This window comes from Gorilla gorilla, chromosome 13, assembly GCF_029281585.2.
Source record: "Gorilla gorilla gorilla isolate KB3781 chromosome 13, NHGRI_mGorGor1-v2.1_pri, whole genome shotgun sequence".
NCBI lineage: Eukaryota > Metazoa > Chordata > Mammalia > Primates > Hominidae > Gorilla > Gorilla gorilla.
Window position 1 is genome coordinate 106,675,300 of NC_073237.2, and position 25,681 is coordinate 106,700,980.

Sequence of the window (25,681 nt, forward strand, 5' to 3'; positions counted from 1 at the left end):
TTCTCCCGCTAGACTCATTGTTGCCTGAAATTTTGGAATCCTACACCTAGAATTCCCTATGTAAAGCCATGCGGTTTGTTAAGGGGTTGTAGAGGCTCTCCCCTTCTTCATTCTATGTCTTTGGCCTCTGACACAGAATTGAGGAAGCTGAGGCTTAGAGATTCTTAGAGGCTCAGCCTCTGTAGTAATAAGAGCGAATATTTATTAAGCCTTTACTATGGGCCAAATAATACCACAAATGTATATGTAGTATTTTGTTCAATCTTGTCAAAACTCTGCTATGTAGTTCTATTTATCTTTTATAGATAAGAAAACTGAAACTTAGTGAGATGGAATAACATGTTCAAAATCATCACAGTGAGTTTGGGGTAAAACTGGGATTTGAACCCCAGCTGTTTGACTCTAGGCTGGTTTTAGCCACTAGGTCGTATGTTGCTCTCTATGGATGATCTCGTGCCAGCCTTAAATTTCTGCATCTTCAGTCAGAGGGATTTGAAGCATTATTCTTTATGATTTTCTCCTGCTTCTTTGGTGATATTCTTAAATTTCATTGGAGAACATTATTTTGCAAAATCTAAAATAATGTTTTCCAATAAAATTTAAGAATATCACCAAGAAACTAAAAAGGGTGTTCACTGAAAATTACTGTAACTTCTGCCTAACTTCATCTATAACCACAGCATCAAATGATACTGGTGATAAATTCTGATAACCAAGAGCTTACAATAAGTTATGTCATCATTAGGCTGTTCGCATTTTTACTAGGTTTGTACCTTTGCATCTCATTACTGTCATACACTGAAAATGGAATTGACCTGCTGTGGAGACAGGACATAGTCCCAGAGGTTGAGCTGGCTTATGGAGCCCACAAAAGACTCAGCTGGGCTGAATCCCTCTCCTTTTTTGTCTTGCTCTTGCCCCAGAACTAACGCACCACCACCTAAGGAGAGAGAAAGAGAAAGAAAAGGAGGAAAACTGGCCTGATGGTCTGTTATTCCTAAAATCTAAATTTAATGAAAGCACGACTGATACAAATAAATGAAAGAAAATTACTGAAAAGCAAAATTCTGTAAATTTACTGCAGGTTTTATCAATAAGAACAAATTCAATGTTTTATATAGCAACTTAAAAAGACAGGATTTAGAATGTTGATTTATAAACCTGTAACTACAAAAACTGTATTCAATACATATATATGCATATAATATTTTATGTTGACAAATTAGGTGTTATTTTGCTTACTTTCTTGTAGAAAATCACCCTCCATGGAAGTGACTGCTCTTTATCTTTCTTATTCCTTAAGCTACAATGATATGATTTCTATCATCAAATCCAGGGAACTTTCTAAAGTTGCCAGGCATCTCGTAATTGCCAAATTCAATAAAAATTTCAGTATTCATCTCTGTGACTTCTCTGTATCAGCTGTTTCTGTTAAGCATTTCATCCTATTCAACTTGCCTTTCTGGGTGTGCTGGACAGTCTGTGTCTGCACTGCCAGAACTACCCTCCACCCTTCTCCACTCAGCTTTGTGTCCCAAAGGTTGTCCCCGTGAGCTGCATCACCCAGCTTCCTTGTCCCCTGGCTTCTCTTTGTTTCTGGCCAATGAAGAGCCAGCATGAGATAAGAAAAAGGGATGAGAGAGAACTTGAAACTCCTGTATTCCTTCCTGCCAGGCAACCAACTAGGAGTGGCTTTTTCTTCTATTTCTGAAGAGATCAGGGGATTCTCTCCAGCACTACAGGTTCCTAAATTCTGGCAACAATGCCTAACCCTTGTCACTTCAGGCCCATCCCTTACAACCATCTGTTGTTGCTAGTCATATGTGTTCTACTGTCATATTTTGGTCTTCTTAACCATGCTCACACCTTTGAAAACAGCCCTTCGTTAAACTCACTTTAGTGATGCTACCTGTTTCCTGCCAGGAGCCTGACTTGATTACACTACGCTTGATTTCTATCAGAGCATTCTCTCCTGGTTTTCTTTGAACCTTTCTGCTCATTCTCAGTCTCCCTTCTCTGCCTGCCTCTTAGAAGTGATCCCAAGAATCTACCCCGTGACTTTCTTCCTTTAACTACTCTTTTTTTTTAATTTCAATAGTTTTTGGGGAACGGGTGGTTTTGGGTTACATGGATAACTTCTTTAGTGGTGATTTCTGAGATTTTGATGCAGCCATCACCTGAGCTGTGTAAACTGTACCCAATGTGTAGTCTTTTATCCCTCACCCACTTCTCACCCTTCCCTCAAGTCCCCAAAGTCAACTACTCTTTCAATTTGATCTCCCTTGTTGGTCAATCTATGTCCAAAGATCCCTCCTTCATGATTTCCCAGTCTACGTGTTTTTAAATTGTATTAATAATTTTAAAGTTAATACATGCACAGAAGAAAATTTTTAAAATAAATTATAAAGAACTCCTCTTACCTAGAAATAATTATTTAATAGTTTTTTGTATTTCTTTCCAGTTTTTATTTTGTTTTAGTGTATGTGTATGTATGTGTGAGGTATTTTAAAACACGTAACTCAGTATCATACTATACAGAATGTTTGAATATTGTTGAAGGTGTTGTGAGACCATCTTGAACGTGTTCTCATTTCATGAGTTTTAGTAGTTATGCTATTTTTTTTTTTTTTTTGAGACAGAGTCTTACTCCTTCACCCAGGCTAGAGTGCAGTGGTGCGATCTCAGCTCAACACAACCTCTACCTCCCAGATTCAGGTGATTCTCATGCCTCAGCCTCCCAAATAGATAGCTGGGATTACAGGTATGCACCACCATATCCGGCTAATTTTTGTATTTTTAGGAGAGATGGGGTTTCGCCCACCGTCACCACGCATGTTGATCAGGCTGGTCTCCAACTCCTGGTCTCAAGTGATCCAGCCACCTCAGCCTCCCAAAGTACTGGGATTACAGATGTGAGCTACCACGCCTGGTCTAGCTATGCAATTTTAACACATGAATGGACAACAAAACATAATTTTCTTCATTAATTAAACAGCCCCTTATTACTGGATGTTGGCCTTGTTTCTAAGTTTAATACTAAAATGACACTGAGATAAACCTGTTTATTTATACATAATTATACGTATGCTTGAATTATTGATTATTTCCATTAGATTGATTTCTGGTAGTTAAACTGATGGTTGCAGGCAAAGAATTTCTCTAAGGCTTTTGATACGAGTTTCTAAATTGTTTCCCAGAAAGATTGTATCAACTTACATACTTGCCAGTGCTCTATACACAGGTTTGCTATGCTGAATCCCAGCCAGTTTTATGGTGTCACTAAAAACAACTTTGCCAATTTGATATAAAGCAGTATCAGACCTATATCTTTAGCTGTATTTTTGTGACTAGAAATTCAACATAGATCTTAAACTCAGTATGTGGAAAACCATATACACAATCTTTTCCCCTCTCACCAACTCCTTTTCTTAGAATTCTTACTTTAGCTAACAGACTCTTCAATAAACTTGGTCACTCAAACTGAAGCCAGTCATTCACTGCTATGCACTGAACTGTGTCCCCGCCAAATTTATATGTTGAAGCCCTAACTCCCACCATGGTGATATTTAGAGATGGAGCCTTTGGGAGGTGATTGGATTTAGATGAGTTCATGAGGGTAGGGCCCACATGATGGGACTAGTGCCTGCATAAGAAGATACACCAGAAAGCTTGCTCTCTCTCTCCCTGCCATGTGAGGATACAGTGAGAAGGTGGCTGTCTACAAGCCAGGAAGGGGGCTCTCACCAGGAACCAACCATACTGGTACCCTGATATCAGACTTCTAGCCTGCAGGACTACAACAACATTAATTTCGGGTATTTTTATTTTTTTATTTTTGAGGCAGAGTGTCACTCTTGTTGCCCAGGCTGGAGTGCAGTGGCGCAATCTCACCTCACTGTGACCTCTGCCTCCTGGGTTCAAGCAATTCTCCTGCCTCAGCCTCCCGAGTAGCTGGGATTACAGGCACCCGCCACCACGCCCAGCTAATTTTTTTTTTTGTATTTTTAGTAGAGACAGGGTTTCACCATGTTGGCCAAGCTGGTCTTGAACTCCTGACCCCAGGTGATCCACTTGTCTCAGCGTCCCAAAGTGCTGGGACTACAGGTGTGAGCCACTGTGCCCGGCCAATGTTGGTTATTTAAGCCACTTTGTGTATGGTATTTCTTTATGGTAACCCAAGCAGACCAAGACAGCCACGAAGGGTGTCAATTGGAACTCTGCAATATTTATGGATTCTCAAACATCCTGTCCATCCTTATGCCTCTGGTCAGCAAGCTATGTCCTTAGGTGGTTACTGTAAGAGTTTCTTGGTTTTATTTTCCTGTTCCTTCAATCTACTCTTTACTCTTCCATCATTGTTTATATTTTAAAGATAAAAATGCTTTTTTTAACCAGAAAATAAATATACGTTCATTATGAAAATATCATAAAATGAAGTCAATAAAAATCACCTGTAATCGCACCACTTAGAGAAGAGATAGTTGAAAACAAGAACACACTAAATGAAATGAACACAAACCACCACCCCACCTCACTTGATAATGCCATTTCCTTTTGAAATACCTTTAATGTCTGTTAATTCACTGAAGGAGAAAATGTGCATTTCTTGGGGAACATAAACAGGCTCATTACAGCCCAACACTATGTTATGTTTCAGCTTCTTTATCACGTCTTCCTTTTCTTCTCTTCTATATACACTATGCTACTGCTTTGGGGATCAGCCAACCATTCTTCCTCACACAAACCCCATTCATGGCTCCCTGCCTCTGCACGCAGAGCTCTTTCTGTCTGAGCTGCCTTTCCCTGTTCTTCTGACTCATCCTTCAAGACACAGGCTGGTTAAATTCAGCAGATGTTTATGAAGCTACCAATAATGTGTTGTTGACAATACCAGGCACTGGACTTACACAGATGAAAAAACATTTCTTCTTCTAAGAGATGATAATTCTAAGGGAAAATTCATGCATAAATACTTTCCGATACAGTGTGGTTAATGCAGCAATGGAGGCATGCAGAGTCAAAGAAGAACGGAAAGAAAAAGCTCAGTGAGAAAGGGCTGGGCTCAGGGAAATCTTTCAGACCTGGATCTTGAGGATTAAGAGTTAATCTCACGCAGAAGGAAGATATAGAGAGTTTCTAGGCAAAGGAGTGGGTAGAATGCCAGAAAGAATTGTATAGCATGATGTGTATGGTAGATACTGAGGGTGTCCATCCACATCCCCTGAGGTCCCCTCTTCCATTCTGAGTGCTACAGCTTCTAATGGTCCCACACCTGCTCCATCTGTGGGCATGTATCAATAAGCTAATCTAAGTGGTGAAGGCAGAAGGGGCCATGAAAAGGGCACAGCCATAAATTAAAAGAGTTAGGCCATAGGAATGCAATTTGAGAGACTCATTTTAACTCTTCCGGAATTCTCTGTTTCTTCATTTCTAAAATAGTAGCATAACTACTCTATTAAACTCACATGATCATTGTGACAAAAATATTGTGTAAATTTTGTAAAAATATTTGGGTAATTAGGCATAAATGGTATTACAAGGAAGTTTTGGTTTTGGCACTGGCTTCCTGTTCAAGCATATTTTACAAAGAAGCAAAGGATGATAGACCACGTTTTAAATTTATCAAGAGTGATTTCATCAAAATTATCTTATTAGATATTGCCCTAGTATTATGAAATAATTATATGATTTTCAAAAGCAGCCTCTATGTTAATCTCCCAATACTCCCATCTTACAACCACCTAATGTTTCTAGTTTGTCTCTGTTTCTCTTTCCTTCCCCTCCAAATTAATCTCCCCAATCCATTTCTTTATAAATCACCCTTGCTCCCTAAATTCATTAAACATCCTGAGCCTCCTTCTCTGCCCTCTCCTCATAACAAAATGCATGTGTCCTTGACTCTACAGCTCTGTCCTTTGGGTCTTCCATTTCTGGAACCTCAACACTCAGATGTTGCCTTACTGGCTGGATTGGCGCTTGGCAAATGCTCAGTGTGTGGATACACATCCAAGGATCTGTCTGTATGTTTCATTCCTCTCTTCAGTTATTCTGGGGTTTAAGGAAGAGTGGCTTTCTCTTTTATTTTTCATTTGTCCCAAGTTTCCCTCCCAGGAGAAGCATAATAAATGCTTCTTAGAGTTCAGATATTAACTCTCAGTGCTGTCCCTGCGCTGGGGAGTCCTTTTGTCCTCTGGTTGGAAACCTCTTTGTTTAGGAATTTTCACATACACCCTATTACTTCTTTCTGCTCGTGCCCAGAACCACCTAAGCTGACCTTCCTACCATCTCTCCCAGCCATCTTAAAATGCTTCAGTAACTCCCTATTGATTTTAGGGTGAAAACCTCAATTCTTAACCTACACCACATGGCTTTATGTGATTTGGCCATGTCCGCCCTCTCTACCTGCATGCCTTGCCTTCCCTCTTTCAGCCTGCATTTCAGATACATCAATCTTTTTCTAGCACTTTCAACAAGGCCCAGGCTCCTTCACTAAATTAGTGCCTGATCATCCTGGAGAGTAGGGACATATCCACAAGCCTCGACGGACTCCCCATTCTACATCAGCTCCTTGGGTACAGGCTTTCATAGAATGATGTTCCTTTCCTCCATAGTGCTTGCCTCAGTGTGAAATTACACATCATTTAGTGTGATTATGTGATGAACACCTCACTCCCTGACCACAATAAAAGCATCTGGAGAGCAGGGACCACACGACTTTTGCCCACCATTGGGTTTCCAGTGCCTTGCATAGGTGCCTGGCTCTCCTAGTGAGTGCTTAGGACGTATTCTTTACATTCACAAGTAGATCAATTTTGGTTTGATCCGCATGGATCTTCGTAGTATTAAAGTGAAACAATACATGGACAATAATTTCTTTCTTTTTTCTTTTTTTTTTTTTTTGAGACAGAGCCTCTCTCCATCGCCCAGGCTGGAGTGCAGTGGCGTGATCTCGGCTCACGGCAATCTTCGCCTCCTGGGTTCAAGCGATTCTCCTGCCTCAGCCTCCTGAGTAGCTGGAATTACAGGCATCTACCACCATGCCTGGCTAATTTTTTTGTGCGTTTTTAGTAGAGATAGGGTTTCACCATATTGTCCAGGGCGGTCTCCAACTCCTGACCTCGTGATCCACCCTCCTCAGCCTTCCAAAGTGCTGGGATTACAGGCGTGAGCCACCGCACCTGGCCAATAATTTCTAATAAATAAAATAAGTATTGTATTTGAGGCTTCGCAAAGGTCATCTCACCGCATTTTTATGAAGTTTAGTATTTTTGTGCTATATTTATTAGTATACGTATCCTAGTTTCATACAACTTACTTCTAGAATGTATTAGTCAGTTTCTAATACTTTAATTCATTTTTGTCTATTTAATTTTCTTTTAGTATACCTGAAACAAATGAGCAAAGTAAAAAATAATGTCATATGCATATACTTCTATAGATGTATCCAGATAGAACAAGCTTATTGCCATGTACAATGCTGAGAACCTGGGTCACCTAATGAAATTTAGTTTGCAGTTCTTCAAACTAAAACTCCTGGGATATTTATTAAAAAGTACTTTTTAGAAGACAAGCCAAGATCTATTTGAAAAGGGCCATAAAAGATGGATAGCAGTGGTCCTGCTTACATACTGATTACAAAACAAAACAATCCTTAAAATAAACAAAAAATACCAGTAATTAATCTCCTTGGAAGACAGTTTAGCAACCAGCTGTTAGTTCAGCATGCTTCTTGGTAGTCTTAATGTAGATCTTCAAAGGCATTTCTCACACAGAGAGGCAAACAGCTTACTTAGGAAAAAAGCTTCCAATAACCCACAGTTAGGATAATCAGGGAGTAGGAAATGAGAGAGATAGCTGTTAATCTTTGTTTGAAACCAAGAACAACAATGCTAGCAAACCTGATGTCCATTTAAGCAGCATCACCTCTAGAGTCCAACAGAATTATACTCATTTTGTTAAAACATACCAGGTATGGGCAAACCAACAGAGAGGCCAGCACCACCGTCAGATAATTTCCCATCGATATAGACTTTCCAGATGCCATTGGCACTTGTCCAAGTGATTGCAATATGATGCCATCTGCCATCATTCACCGAGGGACAGTTTGTTATCTTTTCCCTGCCATTCACATAAAGAACCCAGCTGTAGAGAGAAAGATTCCAGGGAATGTAGTCATTAGCCATATGTTGCAATCCTTACTGTGGGGCATGTTACAATTTTTCTTCTTTTTCTTTTTTTGTGGGTAAAGTACTTTGTGTAAACCCATTACTCTTTTTTTTTCTCCATTTGGTCACATTTTGTAGAAGCACATTTGATTTACTAATTATACTTTATTGTAGCTCACTGAAAATTGGTTTGTGTTTCTTAAACACTGAGGGGTAGGAAAAAGTCTTAGGATGAGCCAAGAGAAGTTGCTCCAATTTGAGAGAATTTACCAACTGGCTGTTTTGGAGAGAATGAGTCAAGAATGGAAAGGGTGAGAATTGTGTAAATATCAAACTGACATCCTTCTTCCAGAATGTAAGTTTCTTAAGACCAAGAACAAATTTCAGATGTTTCATAGATACTTCATCAAACAAACAATTAGTCTGTTTGATGGTTGCTGCTATGGTTTGAATATTTGTGTGCTCTCAGAATTTATATATTGAAATGTAATCACCAATGTGATTAGGAGGTGGAGTCTTTGGGAAGTGATTAGGTCATGAAGGCTCTGAAGAGACCACTTGCACCTTCACCATGTGAAGACAGAGTAAGAAGGTGCCATCTGTGGACAGGAAGGTAGGGCCTCCCCAGACACTAACTATGCTGGCACCTTGATCTTGAAGCCACCAGAACTGTAAGAAATATATTTCTGTTCTTTACAAGCCACCAAGTCTATGCTATTTATTATAGCAGTCTGAATGGTCTAAGACAGTTGCTCATGTAGTCATATGTCAGACAAAGTATGCCGATCCAAAGAAAAGAATAATTGAAACAACAAGGATGGCCAGCCAGAAGATATTTGCAATAACTGTGTCATTCAGGGAAATGACAAAGCTAATAAGCAGTTTAAAGTAAAAAGTCTTCAAAATCAAATGGAGAAAAAGAAACGATTACAGAAAGCTGATAATGAAGATAAAAATTCATTGACCACTTCTCCCAGCATCTTATCAGATCCTGTTTACAGATGTTTATGAAAAAATAATATTTTTTGCAATATTAATGGTTTCCTTTCTGCATTTTTCCAGTTTCTCTCCTTATTCAAGGAGGCGACAGGTTCTCTCTTTACATATATTTTGTCTCAAAGGAGGGTTTTTGCAAACTTCTTGGATTTTTGTTTTTGACAGATCAAGTACATTAAGAAGAATAGTTTTTGAGGATGGGAGACTTCTACCAGAATAGTGAGATTCCCTTGGATTGGGGATAGAAAAAAAAGCTCAGTCGGTTTTGAACACCAACAACCTGCTCATAAGTAGGCCAACGATTTCAGTGGATCTGAGAGGAAAAGGCCATGTGGTGCACCGCAGAATCTAACCACACTGAAGTTATGAACCTGAAGTTTTGCCAAGGATTTCACATGTTTAAAAAAGCAGTGGTTTTAAAGGGATCACAAACGCTGGGTCAGTGGACAGCTCAGTGATAAATAATGTGGACAGTTGGCCAACAATGGAAGTCCTGCTCAACTCTGTGACTCTTTGGCAAGACTCTGGGTACAAGTAAGGTTGGCTCTCCTGACAACCCATGGCGATGGGGCCCTGGAGTTGGAATTAGTGGATTCTAAAAAAAATATGCACACTGAGTTTGTATACTGATTTGTATGCAATACACTTGTCTCCCAAGGTCAATGATGGCACTGAAATCCCTTAACTTTTAGAGATCCTATTATATAAAAGAAAGAGCATCAGTATTTGAGTCAGAGTTTGAGACTTAGCCCTGCTACTCCCAAGGTGTGAGATCTGGGGCAAGTCATTTAGACTTTCTGAAACTTTATTCTACTGTCTATAAAATGGGCACAGCTCCTCAAGTCATTGTGACTATCAGATGAAGTAATACATATGAAAAGACTTAGTAAACAGCAAAACACAATACATGTTTGAGGTATTATCACTAAAAATTTACCTTCTTACAGAACTTGTTCAGATGCTCTATTTGATTATTGACACCCTGCTGTTTTCTGGGAATACCTGACCCTCTACTTTCCCATTTCCCATCCTCAATGTCAGTTCTAATTCGGTTCCAAGATAAGGTCTTAAGCATAGCCTTCCCGACACTTCTGCTTACCCGTTATAATCAGTCAGGAGCAAGGTATTGTCGCTGCCATTATCAACTGCATAGGAGATTGGTGTTCCATAGTTCATGTCGTCAGAGGATTTCATCCAGAAGGTACAGGTTAGAGCATGGAGAGATGGGAGCACGCCATCTAGCATGACATATCCATAGATGCCAGAAACTTCAAAATCCAGGTTAAAGCCTGTAGACTGTTCTGCAATGAATAAGAAAAGTGTGCAGACTGTGGCACTTGAAAGACATTTCCAATTGTCAGAGGAAGCAGTGCTATTGTCAAAGAAGCTCATTTCAGTGAATATGATTATCTAAGAAGCAGTTTCAAAATTAAATACATATTATTTACAAAATACATAGTGCATTCTTTTAAATAAAATAACCAGTGAGCATATAAGATAGGAAAAGCATCCAATAGTGAAAGGAAGCAGAGAAACAGGAAGTAGTTGGAAGGAGAGGTGAAACTGAAATGCTACTAAAGCCAGGAGATACTAAAGCGTGTCTGTATGCTGATGAGAATGACTCAGTAGAGAGGAAGTAATTGATGTCACAGGAGAGAAGGAGGAGGTGCTGCAAGGGCAACATGCTGCCCTACTCAAGGCTCTGGCTTTTCCCTATTTCATGAGCAATTCAGCTCTGCCCCAAACCTGCACAGACCACTCAATAAAACAAGTCTTACAGCTAAAAGACTCCAGTCTCCTGAGAAAGTATTTAGATTTGATCTGCTGATTCTCAAACATGTCCATGGATTCTCACCTCTGAAGTCAAGCGGCTTATCAAAGTATCATTTCTATTATAAATAAGTAGAACATGAAGAGTTCTACTCAATTCAATTTTCTCTATTTCCCCCCTAAATTTTTAAGCTTTAATTTCATCATCTGTGCCACTGAGGATAATAGTAGTAGTACCTAGTTTGTTGGATGGCTGTGAAGATTAAATGAGTACAAAGTGCTTGGCATAGTTTTTGGCCTACGGGCACTGCTTGGTGCAGGCAAAATTGGTATTGTTATTATATTACTATTGTTAGTATTGTTATTAATAACACTGAGTTGATACATACCTGTTTCACACCTTTTGCCTGAAAATCCTGGCTGACATTTACAACTGTATGAATTTAATTCATCCACACAGGTGGCCTGATTTCTACATGGGTTAGACTGACATTCATTGATGTTCAATTCACAGTGTGATCCTGTGAAGCCAGCTGCACATAGGCATCTGAAAGAAAACAAAATGTTGTAACAATTAGAACAGTTGTAGGAAGTCTCCCATTTATGATAATCTTATCTCAAAAGACTTTGAAAATCGAAATGCTGGAACACATTTTCTACACCAAAACAGTGCTTTAATTGCAGGTTACTTTTTCCAGTTCACTTGATTAAATCTATGTAAGACAAGATGTATTAGAAATGTGCAGTAGCAAAAATAAAGTAGAAAGTAGTTCTGGTACAGGTGAAATATAATTCATACATTGTGGTTTCTCTCCTCATAGGAGTTCTCAGAAAAATATGAAAAGTTTAAATGCTGTTCTAAAGGCTTTTATATGTTAAGCCAATTTTCACAACAATGAGGTAATACTAGTATTCCCATTTTACAGATAGGCTAAACTGTGGCTCAGAAAGATTAAAGAATTTGCCCAAGTCCTATTGCTACCAAGTGGTGGAGTGGGGTTTTGAATCAACCTATACCCTTTTTCTTAATCAGGATGCTATATAGTTTCTGTGCTATGCAACAAACATTTTAAACTCATCAGAGTGGAAAGTATATCTGGTAATGTCAAATGTTGACAAGAGTGTCATAAAATAGGAAGTCCCATATAGTGAGTAGGACTACAATTTGGCAATGTCATGAGAAGTTGAGAGTTTGTGTTCCCAGAGCCCTATAAATCCATTTCTTGTTTTCTGCTCTAGGAGATAATTGCACAAGGTGCACAGGGACCCATATAACAATGTTCATAGCAGGACCATTCTAAATGTCTATGGAGAGGAGAATGAGAAAATGAATCATAGTGTAACTAATTCCATCATGTAATGGAATACTAAGGAGCAATTGAAATGAACAAACCGAAGCCAAATGTAACCACCTTGATAATACTTGAAAATATCATGCTGAGTGGAAAAAAAAACCGAATTGCAAAAAGAATATGTTATGATACCACTTATGTAACATGTAACTTATATACTGTTTATAGAAGTCATATATGTAGCAAAATATAAAACCTGGATAAGAAAGATATATTCAGACTTCAGGACGGTGATTACTGCTGGGGGAAGAAGGTGAATATGTGTGTGTGTGTGTGTGTGTGTGTGTGTGTGCGTGCGCGCGCGTGCGTGTGTATGCATGTGTCTATGTTGGAGGGAATCCAGCCCTACCTTTAGAACTTACGTCTTTAAAACAGAAGATGTGAATCAAATATGGCAAAATACTAAGGTTTGATAATCACAGTGATCAGTACATGACTTTTATTATTGTAATTTTCCGTGTGACTGAAATATTTTGTAATTTAAAAGGACTGGTCCAATAAATGCGAGTTAATGTTATTGTTACTAGCATGTCATATGAAGACCTCTCTGATATTGACCTAACAGTGACTAATAGGAATAAATGGTGTTTGGGGGATGTAAACAAAATCTCAGTTGGAATTGAGGGATCTTTACTGGGTCTCTGCATTTGATGGTAAATCTATTTTGACTATAATTTCACTCATCTTTATCCTCCTGTGTTTGGTGTCATTACAACACTATCATATCCTCATCTATGAAATAGATTCACTTTTTCAACAAACTAGTTCCTTCTGAATTGGGAGCGTGTACCTTCACCTTTCTTCTAGTTAGGATTTAGACAACTTTGGTATTCATCAATCGTTTTAAACCCAGGAAAGAGTTTAGAACTCTTGTTGTTCATCTGGAAATTTCTCATTGTCTACAGTTATGTACTATATGCCAGAAAATGTCAAACACCCATGAGAAAGTGATGCTACATGATAAGACCTCATTTCCACATTGTAGGTGAAAGTCTCATTGGCAGAGCTGCCTTCTTATTTCTTCTGGATAGCGCCTTGGCTGTTTGTGGGAGGATGGTAATGGAAGGGGGCTGAACTAGAAGAAAGGGGATTGGGAAATGTTGCAATTGGGCTAGATCTCTTTTTTCTTTTTGGTTTTTACTTTTGCAAACTTATAAAACCAGCAGCATCTTGAGGACAATACAGTTTTCTAAAATTTTGCAAGCAAGAGAAATCTGTCTTGTGTACTACAGATGTGCTGTCTTCTGTACTTCCCTGCAAAGAGTGGGGGATGGAATGGGATAGTCTTGATAATGACAACAGGACAGGGTTGTTTTTCAAACTGTATTCTACTGGCACCTAAGAGCTGCCTCAGGGAGACATAGTCTTTCTGCCCCTCAAATACTACTATTTTCAGCCACAAAAGCTTAGCTTTGATTATTTTACTTTTTTACATTCATGTTAGATTTCTTTTGAACCAAAGGTTACTAAACTAAAAAAAAAGTTTGAAAATCATGGACATAGAATAAAGATGAGCACTATCACAGTATGATTGCAGATTCCATTTTGATTTTGTCTGGTATAAAAACTTTAGCTAAAGCACAGGTGGGATCATCTGAGGTCAGGAGTTCAAGACCAGCTTGGCCAACATGGTGAAACCCTGTCTCTACTAAAAACACAAAAGTTAGCCAGGCGTGGTGGCAGGCGCCTGTAATCCCAGCTACTTGGGAGGTTGAGGCAGGAGAATCGCTTGAACCCGGGAGAAGGAGGTTACAGTGAGCCGCGATCATGCTATCGCACTCCAGCCTGGGCGACAAGAGCAAAATTCCATCTCAAAAAATAAAAAAATAAAAATAAATAATTAAAATATGGTCTTTGTCTAGCACTACTGTATTTGCTTCTGAGTAACTATATTTCATCTTTTATGACTTCCCAAGTATAGAACGTTAGTTCCCAAACATGACTGTGCATCAGAATCATTGGGAAACTTAAGCCATAACAGGTTGCCTATTTTAAAATGATAGGCTCTACTTCAGGCTTAGTGAAGCAGAAATGGCGGTGGGAATATTCAACTGTAGCCTATCCTCGGGCCAGCATTTGAGAATGACTGACTTGAGACTCAAAGCAATACTCCATAAAGGCTGCAGAATCACTGAATAGTTTAAAAAATAAAAACAGTGAAAAGAATCAGACTTAGCCTTTTACCTGAAGTTATTGGCACCGTCTTTACAGGTAGCTCCATTTTTGCATGGCTGACTGAGACACTCATCGACGTTCTTTCCACATCGGGTACCCAAAAATCCAGGTGGGCATTTGCACAAGAATCCCCCAACCTGGTCTTCACAGACTGCATTATTTAAGCATGGGTTTGACTGGCATTCATTGACTTCTGTTTCACAATGCAGGCCTGAGGATGGAGAAGGAAGAGAAACAGCCAAAATTATTAACTCCCTGGGAACACTGTAACTAAAGTGTTGACTCCCTGTAGGATGCTGCTTCTAGAGGATTGGAATGGAGGCTGTGGAGCCCATCAAGCTGGTTTGAGATCCATTCTGTAATGGGCTCTGGCTTTTGTAAGTCATTTTTTTGTGGACTCTGAGTTTTTGATAATCTGTTTTTTTTTGTTGTTTTTTGTTTTTTGTTTTTTTTTTGAGACAGAGTCTTGCTCTGTCTCCCAGTCTGGAGTACAGTGGCGCGATCTCGGCTCACTGCAACCTTCACCTCCTAGGTTCAAGCGATTCTCCTGCCTCAGCCTCCTGAGTAGCTGAGACTACAGGCACCCACCACCACACCTGGCTAATTTTTGTATTTTTTTTTAGTAGAGACAGGGTTTCACCATGTTGGCCGAGGTGGTCTTGAAATCCTGAGCTCAAGTAATCCACCTGCCTCGGCCTCCCAAAGTGCTGGGATTACAGGCGTGAACCACCATGCCCAGCCGATAATCTGCTTTTTTAAATCTTACTTTTTGTTGAAATTAAGTTTGGTAATAGACATCTAATTGAGATAATGTTAAGAAATAAAGCTAGTAAATTCCATTCAAAACTTGCCTGTTTCTTTGATCGTGCCTTTTTCCTTCACTGGCCACTTTCTTGGATTTACTCTTTAGAAATTAAGCATACACTTTTAAACCATATTATTGTACATCTGTTTGCAATATGATATTACATGATTTGTCTCCAGTTCCTTCTTGAAAGTTTGCCTTTACACACACACACCACATACACAAATTATTTTTTGCTGAACCATTTGAGAGTAAACTGCAGACCTGCATGCCCTTTTACCCCAAACCCCTCAGCGTGTATTTCCTCAAAAAATGAGGACTTTCTCTTACATAATCACCATACAGTAATAAAATCCAAAAATTCACATTAATATATATGTTAAGAAATGTACTAATTTGTGGTGGTTTACAAGATTTTAAGACAACATAGGAAGACTGGAAACATCTTACCTACAAATCCTTTCACACATGTGCAACGATAGCCAGACACACCATCAACACAGATTCCTTTATTTAAACAAGGACTGGAGCTACACTCATTTATATTTTCTTCACACCGCTGACCTGCAAAGAATCATTCATCTTTGAGCTGGAGAAAACTTGACAGGACTTTAAGACCAATAGTTTCCAAGCAAGTTGTTCAGGCATTGGAATAGGGAAATTGGAAATCATGGCTAACATGTTTGTGACAAACATGTTGAAATACAATGTTTCTTCTACTCTGTGAACTGCAAAATGTATCTAGCAAGAAACCTAACATATTCAGCATGCAATGGAAAATGATAACCACGAATATCTGACCATACTTTTTTTAGTTAAAAAGATGTGTGATTTTGTTTTAATTTTTTTCTCCTTATTTGTTTGCTGGTTGTTCTCTTTTTGAGTTTATTCCCTTTAGAGTTAAGTGGTAACAGTTACAGCATTACAGTTACAAAGTTGGCAAAAATTATGGGAGAAATATATTGAATGAAGAAAATAACTCATTTTCTTCTGCAAATTAGGGAAACACAGCCAAATTTCTGTGCAGCTGTCCCATGTTTTGTGTGAACATAATTTGGGAACAACTAATATTATTCATAGCCTTTATTGTACACATCTAGAAACAGATCCAAAGAGGTCTGTGACATTGCCAAGGACAGGCACAGAAATGAGCCTAGAACCATAAATCTTCACATTCAAGAAAAGTACAAAGACTCGTTGGGTTGAAGAGTTCAGGATGCTTAAATTTATAACTCATGGCATTATGTAACACATATCTAATAATTTATGTACCTTGACAGTAAAATATGCTAAAAGGAAATTTCATAATAAAAGTTGTTTTTTGAGAACAGTAAATCTAACATAAAATCTACACTTTCATACAGACCATTATGAACACTTGTTTTTTCACAGTAAATCCACACAATAAATTTAATGTCTAATAAGTAACATACATAATACATTTCACATCTAGTAAATGTATATTTATTTTATTTAGAAACTTGGTTCTACTTTTCTCATAGTATGTGTCTGCCATTCTTGTCACAAGCTTTTACTATGATTCAACACCAGGTGTCGCTAACATGAGATTTGGAATTTTAAATAAAGAATTGTAGGATACAGGTGCATAATTTTAATACTGTCTATGGAAATGCAACCATAGGCAGACGGTGGAGAGGAAAGAGCATGAGAAAGAAAATGGAAACCAGGCAAGCAATCTGGATGTGGTTCCAGCTGTTGAATACACACCCTTGGTTAGGGGTGATGAGTCTGCTGGTCTGCAGTTGGTCTCACAGCATGTGGGCCTCTTAGAATATAAGCTGAGAGAAATTTGTTTCAAGATATGTGTGATGTGGCCCCTAAATGCAAGCCACACGCTTTGGTGTTCATAAGACAAAAATGATTTCTTCTGTTGTTGAGGTAAAATAGGCATATTTCTAAACAGCATGCCTGTCCACTATAATTGATAAGAGTATGCTATCACTTTATCAAGTGCAATATCAAGTCCACTCTACTTGATTGCTGATTTGAAGGATTTTCAAGGGCAACTTTGACTATTTAAAATGTCTCCCTATATATAAACTTTCAAATTACACTTCCAGATGAAATGCAATTTTACTGTATAAACTCAATATATCTTTTCATAAGCCTGGGACTACCAGTGTTGCGTGGATGTGAAATAGAGAAAATATATGAGTTGTTCCAAATGATTACTACTGTAAGTTATGTTAAACATTTTTATGTCTTTATGGAAGTTGTTTTTAGATACACAATAAAATTATTAGAATCTGGTTCCTTTGAAATGTTATCAGGATTTTACTAAACGTTTTAAAATATAGAAAATTATATACCCACACATATTAAAATATATATTCAGATATCTTTTTAGTATAATAATGATGAGTTAGGTACAATGCTGGATGATTTAGATTATCTCAGTACTCTCCATAATAATATTATGGGGTCATTACTATTTATAAAGTAGTAAATCCTAGTCTATTTTATTAGAATATATCATCAATATTATAATAATTATAATGTGGGTTAACAAGGGAATTGAGAATAAGATCACTGTTTCTGAACTATTTTTGTGAGAAGGTGCTGGAAGCTGCAACTCTTGACTTAAGATATACACTTAGAGAAATCTCCAAACTGCTTTCCAGAGTGGCTGAACTAATTTACATTCCTAAAAAAGTGTATAAGCGATCCATGTTTTTCTATAACCTTGCCAGCATGTGTTATTTTTTGACTCTTTAATAATAGCCATTCTGGCCAGGGGCGGTGGCTCAGGCCTGTAATCCCAGCACTTTGGGAGGCTGGAGTGGGTGGATCACTTGAGGTCAGGAGTTCAAGACCAGCCTGACCAATATGGTGAAACCCCATCTCTACAAAAAATACAAAAAATTAGCCGGGCATGGTGGCATGCGCCTGTAGTCTCAGCTACTTGGGAGGCTAAGACAGGAGAATTGTTTGAACTTGGGAGGCAGAGGTTGTAGTGAGCCGAGATCATGCCACTGCACTCCAGCCTGGGCGACACAGCAAGACTCCATCTAAAAAAATACAAAAATTAAAAAAAAAAAAGCCATTCTGACTGGTGTGAGATGGTATCTCGTTGTCGTTTTGATTGGCCTTTTCTGATGATTAGCGATGAGCTTTTTTTCATGTTCGTTGGTTGCTTATGTGTCTTCTTAGAGAAGTGTCTGTTCATGTCCTTTGCCCACTATTTAATGAGGTTATTTGTATTTTGCTTGTTGATTTGTTTAAGCTCCTTATAGATTCTGAATACTAGGCCTTTGTCAGATGCATAGTTTTCAAATATTTTCTCCCATTCTGTAGGTTTTCTGTTTACTCCATTGATGCTTTCTTTTGCAGTGCAGAAGCTCTTTGATTTAATTAGATCCCACTTGTTAATTTTTGTTTTTGTTGCAATTGCTTTTGGGGACTCAGCCACACATCCTTTGCCAAGGCCGATGTCAAGAAAGGTATTCCCTAGGTTTTCTTCTAGGATTTTTATAGTTTCAAGTTTTACATTTAAATCTTTAATCCAAGTTAATTTTTGTATATGGTGAAAGGCTGGGGTTCAGTTTCATTCTTCTGCATATGGTTGGCCAGTAATCCCAGCAATCCCATTACTGGGTATACATCCAAAGGAAAATAAATTGTTCTACCAAAAAGACACATGCACTTGTAAGTTCATCCCAGTGCTATTTACAATAGCAAAGACATGGAATACACCTAGGTGCCCATCAATGGTGGATTAGATAAAGAAAATGTGGTACTTATACATCATCGAATATTATGTAGTCATAAAAACTCCACAAAATCATGTCGTTTGCAGCAACATGGATACAGCTGCAGGCCATTATTCTAAGTGAATTAAAGCAGGAACAGAAAGCCAAATACTGCATGTTCTCACTTAAAGTGGGAGCTAAACATTGAGTACACATGGAATAAAAATAGGAACAATAGATGCTGGATACTATTAGAGGGGAGAAGAAAGGCGGTGTGGGCTGCAAAACTACCTATTAGGTACTATTCTCACTACCTGGGTGATGGAATTATCTGTACTCCAAACCTCAGCCTCATGCAATATATCCATGTAACAAACCTGCACTTGTACTCTCTGAATTTAAAATAAAAGTTGAAATTATTTAAGTCATAAATAAAGACAAAGATTTTGAATGCTAAAAAATAAGATAACACTTAAATATGTATTTAAGTTAAAAGGAGAGGCATAGTGGTCCTTAACAATTTCAAGGATACATGCGCCTAAAGTCCACAGTTAGTAATAATTATACACACACACATTCACACACACACACATGAACATCCACAGAAATTGGCATATACACTTCATAAATTCAGTAAAATACTAGTAAAAAGCTTGGGGATGACCTTGTATTTGTAGTAGGCTTTACATATTTTCTGTCATTTCCTCACCTCCATTTTTACTAATGAAGAAACAGGTTAAGTTAAATGTCTTGTCCAAGGTCACACATCTAGCTGGCAAAGATGGGAACATGCCTGCTTGTTTTATAAAGCGATTACATACTGCCATATTGATATCTTGTTCTCCTTACATAACCGGAAAAGGACAAGAACACTTTCCCAATGCAAATAAGTAACATTAGAAAATATGCTTCTTCAATATGTTTATAATATTCTATAAATGTATCTTTGACACATTCCAAATTTATCTCAGTGATGAAATGTTAATGATTCAAAGATTTATATTGTTGAAAACAGGAGACCTTCCCCTTACCTGTGTAACCTGATGGGCACTCACAAATGAATTCCCCAACTAGGTCTTTACAAATTCCATTGTTGAGGCAAGGCAGTGGGCTGCACTCATCGATGTCTGTTTCACACTTTAAGCCTACAACGTAAACCAAATGCTGAGGGACAATCCAAGGATGGGATTAACCGAAATAGAACTATGGTCATTTAAAGGTAATTATCTCAATAATCAGAATTTTTAAATGGGTAGTGTAAAGAAAAGGGTAATATTCATTAAGTGCTACCATCTATTAAGTATTTAATGAAGGTAATACCTCTTTCTAAACAAATTTAAGATATTCTTATAAAGATACATAGAAGATAGCAAAAGATCCCAAATTAGAAGTGGGGTAGGAGCACTTGGAAGCATAAAATGGAGACAGGAATTATGCTAACTGCAAAGTGAAAGTTACAATATCATCTGTACTTGCTACCAAGGTCACCTGGCTTAGGGGTGGAGGTGGGGCTAAAGCCTGCCAGATCACAGCTCACATGCCAGGTGTCCCAGAGTGGCTGCATCTTCCCACAGGGTGCACACAGGCTTTCTATGGGCTAGCTGTGCTGGAAACCCATATTCTTTCTCAGGGTCTTCCTCACTAGCATCAGCATTACCTGGGAATGCAGTAAAAATACAAATTCTCAGGCTGTACTCCAGACCTACTGAATTAGAAATTCTGGGGCTGGAGTCCAGCAATCTGTGTTTTTAACAAGCCTTCCAGATGATTCTGATGCACACGATTGTTTGAGAACCACTGTCCTATATTATACCCTTTCTCAACCACCACTCATTTACAGAATTCCCAAACAAGATCCTTTATTTCTTATGGAACGTCAAGGTAAATATTTTTAGAAAAATTCACAGAGACATACATGCACACAACACGAGCCAGCTATAATAAATGGAATGCCAATATTCTAGATAGATCTTGGCTATACTTTGTTTTTTGACTTTCCTTTTGCTTATTTTGTGGTGAATTCCTTTACTTAAATACCATTTCTCATGAAAAACTTTCAAGTTGGTTGTATAACATTGAAAAAAACTGTCTAGAAGAAAATGATTATCTTAAATTAATTGCAATTTTAAGGTATAGTTCATTTCCCCTCAAAAATTATGTTTCTGGACTTAAGTCAAATGTGAACCAAACTGTTAAAAACCCCCATAATTCATACATAATTCCTACATAATAAAGCCCAAAGCCAAATTGTTTTCTAAGCACAGCTTCCAGAAAGATAGAAACAAAGCATAGCTATTCATAAGAACTTCTATTAGTGTGTAGCAAATCAGAGAAGCTGCCAGTTCATTTAAAAATGTTTATACTGGACAATCTGTTCTATGTTGAGTATCATGCATATAATTTTTGATAGAATGAAGCTTTGAACATGACACCTGTATTTCAATTTAAATTGTGGGTTATGACAAAGACCCATAGGGAAGATGAGTCTTTACTCTTTATCCAAAATAGGCAAAGAAAACTGTCATTTGTGAAGTATGTATAATTTTTTCACCTATTGTTTATCTTGTTCAACAAATTTTGGCACATTTACATGGTCTAATGTATCTTATCAGATATAGTTAATGTACTAAAGTTTGATACTGCAAGTCATAATGATTTCATATAAAATATATTAAAATCTACATTCCTCTTGGTTATTTACCTGTATATCCAAGTGGACAGAGACAAACATAACCACGCCCAAGTTGCTGGCAGGTTCCACTATTGTGGCAAGGGTTAAAGAAGCATTCATGGAAAACCTACCAGTAGCATAAAAAAATCAATCAGAGACAAAGCACTCTATTTATGTCAAAGCAGTCCTGATTAGAGTCAGGTTTGCAACATTAGACAGCTCGTTCCTGTTTCCAGGTAAGTTCACTCAAGCTAGGTGGGTTGCTGCCTGAATAACACTGGTGCCTGCCATATAGGGGAGCAAATGATATATATCATTCTTGGGTGATGTTCTGGTAAACCTAAGGAGTGTTTCTAAATGTTGGCTGCATGCTAGAATACAATTGATATTTTGAAGGCATACTAAGGTCAGGGCGTCAACCCAGATCAGCTACATCAGAATCTCTGGGAGTGAAGTCTGTACATTACTGTCTTAAAAACTTGGCCAGGATTCTAATACGCCTCCACGTGACAGCCACTGCTTTAGGGGATCCTACAAATTCCTATGTCCACTAGGCTCAGTTTGAAATATGATTTATAGAGTTCTAACAAGTCATTATGTTTGGACGAGGCTGTAGGAAGTTGTAATCAGAAAAATATCCCCATTATCCATGAAAATACTAAAAGGCAAGGAATTCGTGACATTGGACAAGGTGAGTTCAGAGTAATGACTGAATCTATTAAAGTAACCAAGACTTAACAACTAGTCTTGTAAAAAATACAAAGCATTTGGTTTAGCTATATTCTTAATTTATGTTTCTTAATTTGTAAGGACTCATACTTCTCCCCAAGAAATCTTTTCTTTTCTGGCAAAGAAATTTAAATAATTTTCATGAAAGTTGGGTAACTCTGCCTGCCAATTAGAAAAGGCCTTTCCTTAAACCAAATTCTCTTACTCAAATGATGGGTTGTGCTTGTGGTAAGTGCTTATAGTGAATCAAAAGGCTCCCCGGATCTACTCATTCTTATTGCCAGGCATTTCTGGGAAAAACTCTCATTTCTGGTACTCAGAACATCTAATGTTGCATTTTGGGAATGTTCTAAACAGGAGTCATTGTAAATACAATTATTCATTTATAAAATTCATACATCTTGATTACTTAAAGTTTCAATCCTGGTCCTTTTCCTGTGTGTGATGTGTAAAATGACAAATTGCTTTCCAAGCATTCTACTAGAGAACATTTTATGCAAAATGAACTTGCCTGACTGCTGATTTCATGCCTCTTTTTAATATGTCCAAGAGAGGCAGGGGGCACCACACTTTCCTCTGCCGCTGAGAAAGTTGAACTAAAACCTAATCAATTAATAGAAAAACATGTCAGTGTGGCAAATATGCCAGTATGTGGACTATAACACTATGGTCAAGATTCTGGTTGTCAGAGTGGGTAAAGCCACATATATTTTGTTTCACTTATATTTTAAAAAAGAAAACAGAGATGGATGGCATACATCATTACATCCTAGACTCTTAGAAAGAAATTTAGAAGTTATCAAGTTCAGTGTTTCCAAAACAAGACTCTTTGTGTCATGGTCATCAAAAATACCTCAGAAGGACAATTTAACAAGTCCAGATGCCCAAATCCACCGAAAATAGTAATATTCAGAACTGAAGCTACAACAGAGACAGGGAAAAGTAAATGTCCAACATAGGATTACATAAGAAATGAAGTTCATCTTACTTGAACATTCTGTGATGGATCTGGAACCAGCGAATGGGGTAGTTCCATAAAAGGGACAGGCCAGGCAGAAGGCCTTCCCTGCATTAGGTTGGTAATAGTCACGAGGACATGGGTGACAGGGCATTAACCCAGAACGCGAGAATTTTCCTTCTGGACAAGGAACTGCAGAGGTAAAAACAAATCATATGTGCATATAAAGTAACACACCCTACATTTGAAAGAAGTGATTTAATCTGTGCATATAAGAAACCTACTGAATTATCTATATAATCTCTTCCATATATTTAATACCATCTTATCACCCAGGTAAATGTTTTGTTGGGTCTCCTTCCTGTCTTTAGTAACACATGTCAACTTAATAAAGTTTAGAATTGGCCATTTAATTGTATTCTGATTTTTCCACCTAACACGATATCATAAGTGTTTCCCAAATCATTCCCCCAGATTATTGAATAGATTTTAATAAAAATAAAAATGTTGCATCTCATTGACAGACCATGATTGATCTAACATTTTTTTCTACTATTGGATATTTAGATTGTTTTCATTTGTTTGCTATTATAAATAATGCTGAAGTAAATTTTTTGCATAAATCTTTGTATTTAGCTCTGATTATTTCCTTGGGATAATAGTTGACTTTGAGTAGTTGAATTAGAATAATTGGATTTGAGTAGTTGAATAGTTAGGTCTAAAGATTTGAAAAGATTAAAGCCATTGATATATAGTGCCAAATCATTAAAAAAATAAGTAGTTCCAATTTATACTCCCATTAGTAGTGTATGAAATCACTCTTTTCACTACATGCTCTCCAGCATTGGTATTATTAAATTTTTTTTCCAATTTGAGGGTGAAAACGGAATTAGTTATTTTAATTTGCATCTTGATGATAAATGAAGTTGCTTTCTTCTACTTATTAATTTTATTTCTCCTGAATAGTATTATTTATGGAGGTTTTTAATGATTATTTTATATATTAAGAATATGAATCCTTTGACACACTTAATTATTTTTGCCAGTTTGTGCTTTGCCTGTTAATTTTAACTGCTTTCATGACCAAGTAATTATGACTCCTCCTTATTTAATACTACAATAATATAAGGTAATATATTTACCTATGAGAGGTTCAGCGAAATCAGTAGTTTTATCGTTAGTATTTTTATTGGCTATTTTCTAAGTAATATGAATTGTAATTTGATTTTTTGACACAATTATTTTTCAGAAAGATGGTTTAAAATGTATAAATATTTGGAATATGCTTATTAATTTCTGTTTTTAATCATCTTATGGTCAGATAATTTACGTTGCATAACTAATTGCTACCTTTTGAATTTTGAGTTTTTTTGTTCATTATATCTAAAGATAAAAATAATAAATACTTCATTAAGAGTGTTATCACAGTAGAGTAAAAAGTATAACATGTATTATTAGTTCAGCCTTATCAATCATGTACTATAAGTTTTCTGTGTCCTTACTGATTGCCTACATGATCTTTATAAATTCAAAGGAGTGGTAGGGCGTGGTGGCTCATGCCTGTAACCCCAGCACTTTGGGAAGCTGAGGTGGGCGAATCACTTGAGGTCAGGAGTTCCAGACTAGCCTGGCCAAAATGGCGAAACACCGTCTCTACTAAAAGTACAAAAATTAGCCAGTGTGGTGTCAGGTACCTGTAATCCCAGCTACTCAAGAGGCTAAGGCAGGAGAATTGCTTGAACCCGGGAGGCAGAGGTTGCAGTGAGATGAGATGGCACCCACTGCACTCCAGCCTGAGCAACGTAGTGAGACTCCGTCTCGAAAAAAAAAAAAAAAAAATTCAAGGAAGGTATTAAAATCTTCCATGAAAATTTTATTTTTACAATTTACCATTGTGAGACATACAGATTTTGTTGTATTTTACTGCTGTTATTTGATGACAAAGGTTTATTATGACTAACTTATACTGCTTGTGAATTACGTAAAAATAACTCTTTTCTTCCTCATGTGATGCTATTGGGCTTTGAATTGAACTTTTTCATAAATTCCCTTTACCACCCCTACCTGCTTGTTTTTTGTATTCATGGGTCTGGAAATCTTATTATTTTTAACCTTTCACCGTCATTTGTGTTAGGCTTTTTGTAAATAACATTCATTTGAGAATTGCCATTTAACCAAATCTGAAATTCTCTTGCCATTAACGAGTGGAATATTAACAAAATTAAAAATGTCCTCAAACATAAAACAAGCTCGGGTTTTCCTCCATGATGTTTTGTTGCATTTAGCAGAGGGCAGGGGAACAGAGCACTCATGACTTAATTCTTTGGTTGGGGTTTTGACAGCAACCCAA

General features: G+C 37.5%; 1 protein-coding gene across 1 annotated transcript in view; it reads right to left on the reverse strand.

The window, feature by feature from the left end:
* Positions 1-25,681, reverse strand: part of SVEP1 (sushi, von Willebrand factor type A, EGF and pentraxin domain containing 1) — a 209,799-nt gene that overhangs the window by 63,984 nt on the left and 120,134 nt on the right. Inside the window, exons 19-28 of the mRNA XM_004048429.5 lie at positions 23,362-23,523; positions 22,885-22,976; positions 21,675-21,771; positions 20,005-20,118; positions 15,714-15,827; positions 14,468-14,669; positions 11,321-11,478; positions 10,261-10,462; positions 7,967-8,142; positions 816-940 (exon numbers count right to left, since the gene is read on the reverse strand). Of these exons, the coding sequence (XP_004048477.5) occupies positions 816-940; positions 7,967-8,142; positions 10,261-10,462; positions 11,321-11,478; positions 14,468-14,669; positions 15,714-15,827; positions 20,005-20,118; positions 21,675-21,771; positions 22,885-22,976; positions 23,362-23,523 (1,442 nt within the window). The remainder of the gene's footprint in view (positions 1-815; positions 941-7,966; positions 8,143-10,260; positions 10,463-11,320; positions 11,479-14,467; positions 14,670-15,713; positions 15,828-20,004; positions 20,119-21,674; positions 21,772-22,884; positions 22,977-23,361; positions 23,524-25,681) is intronic.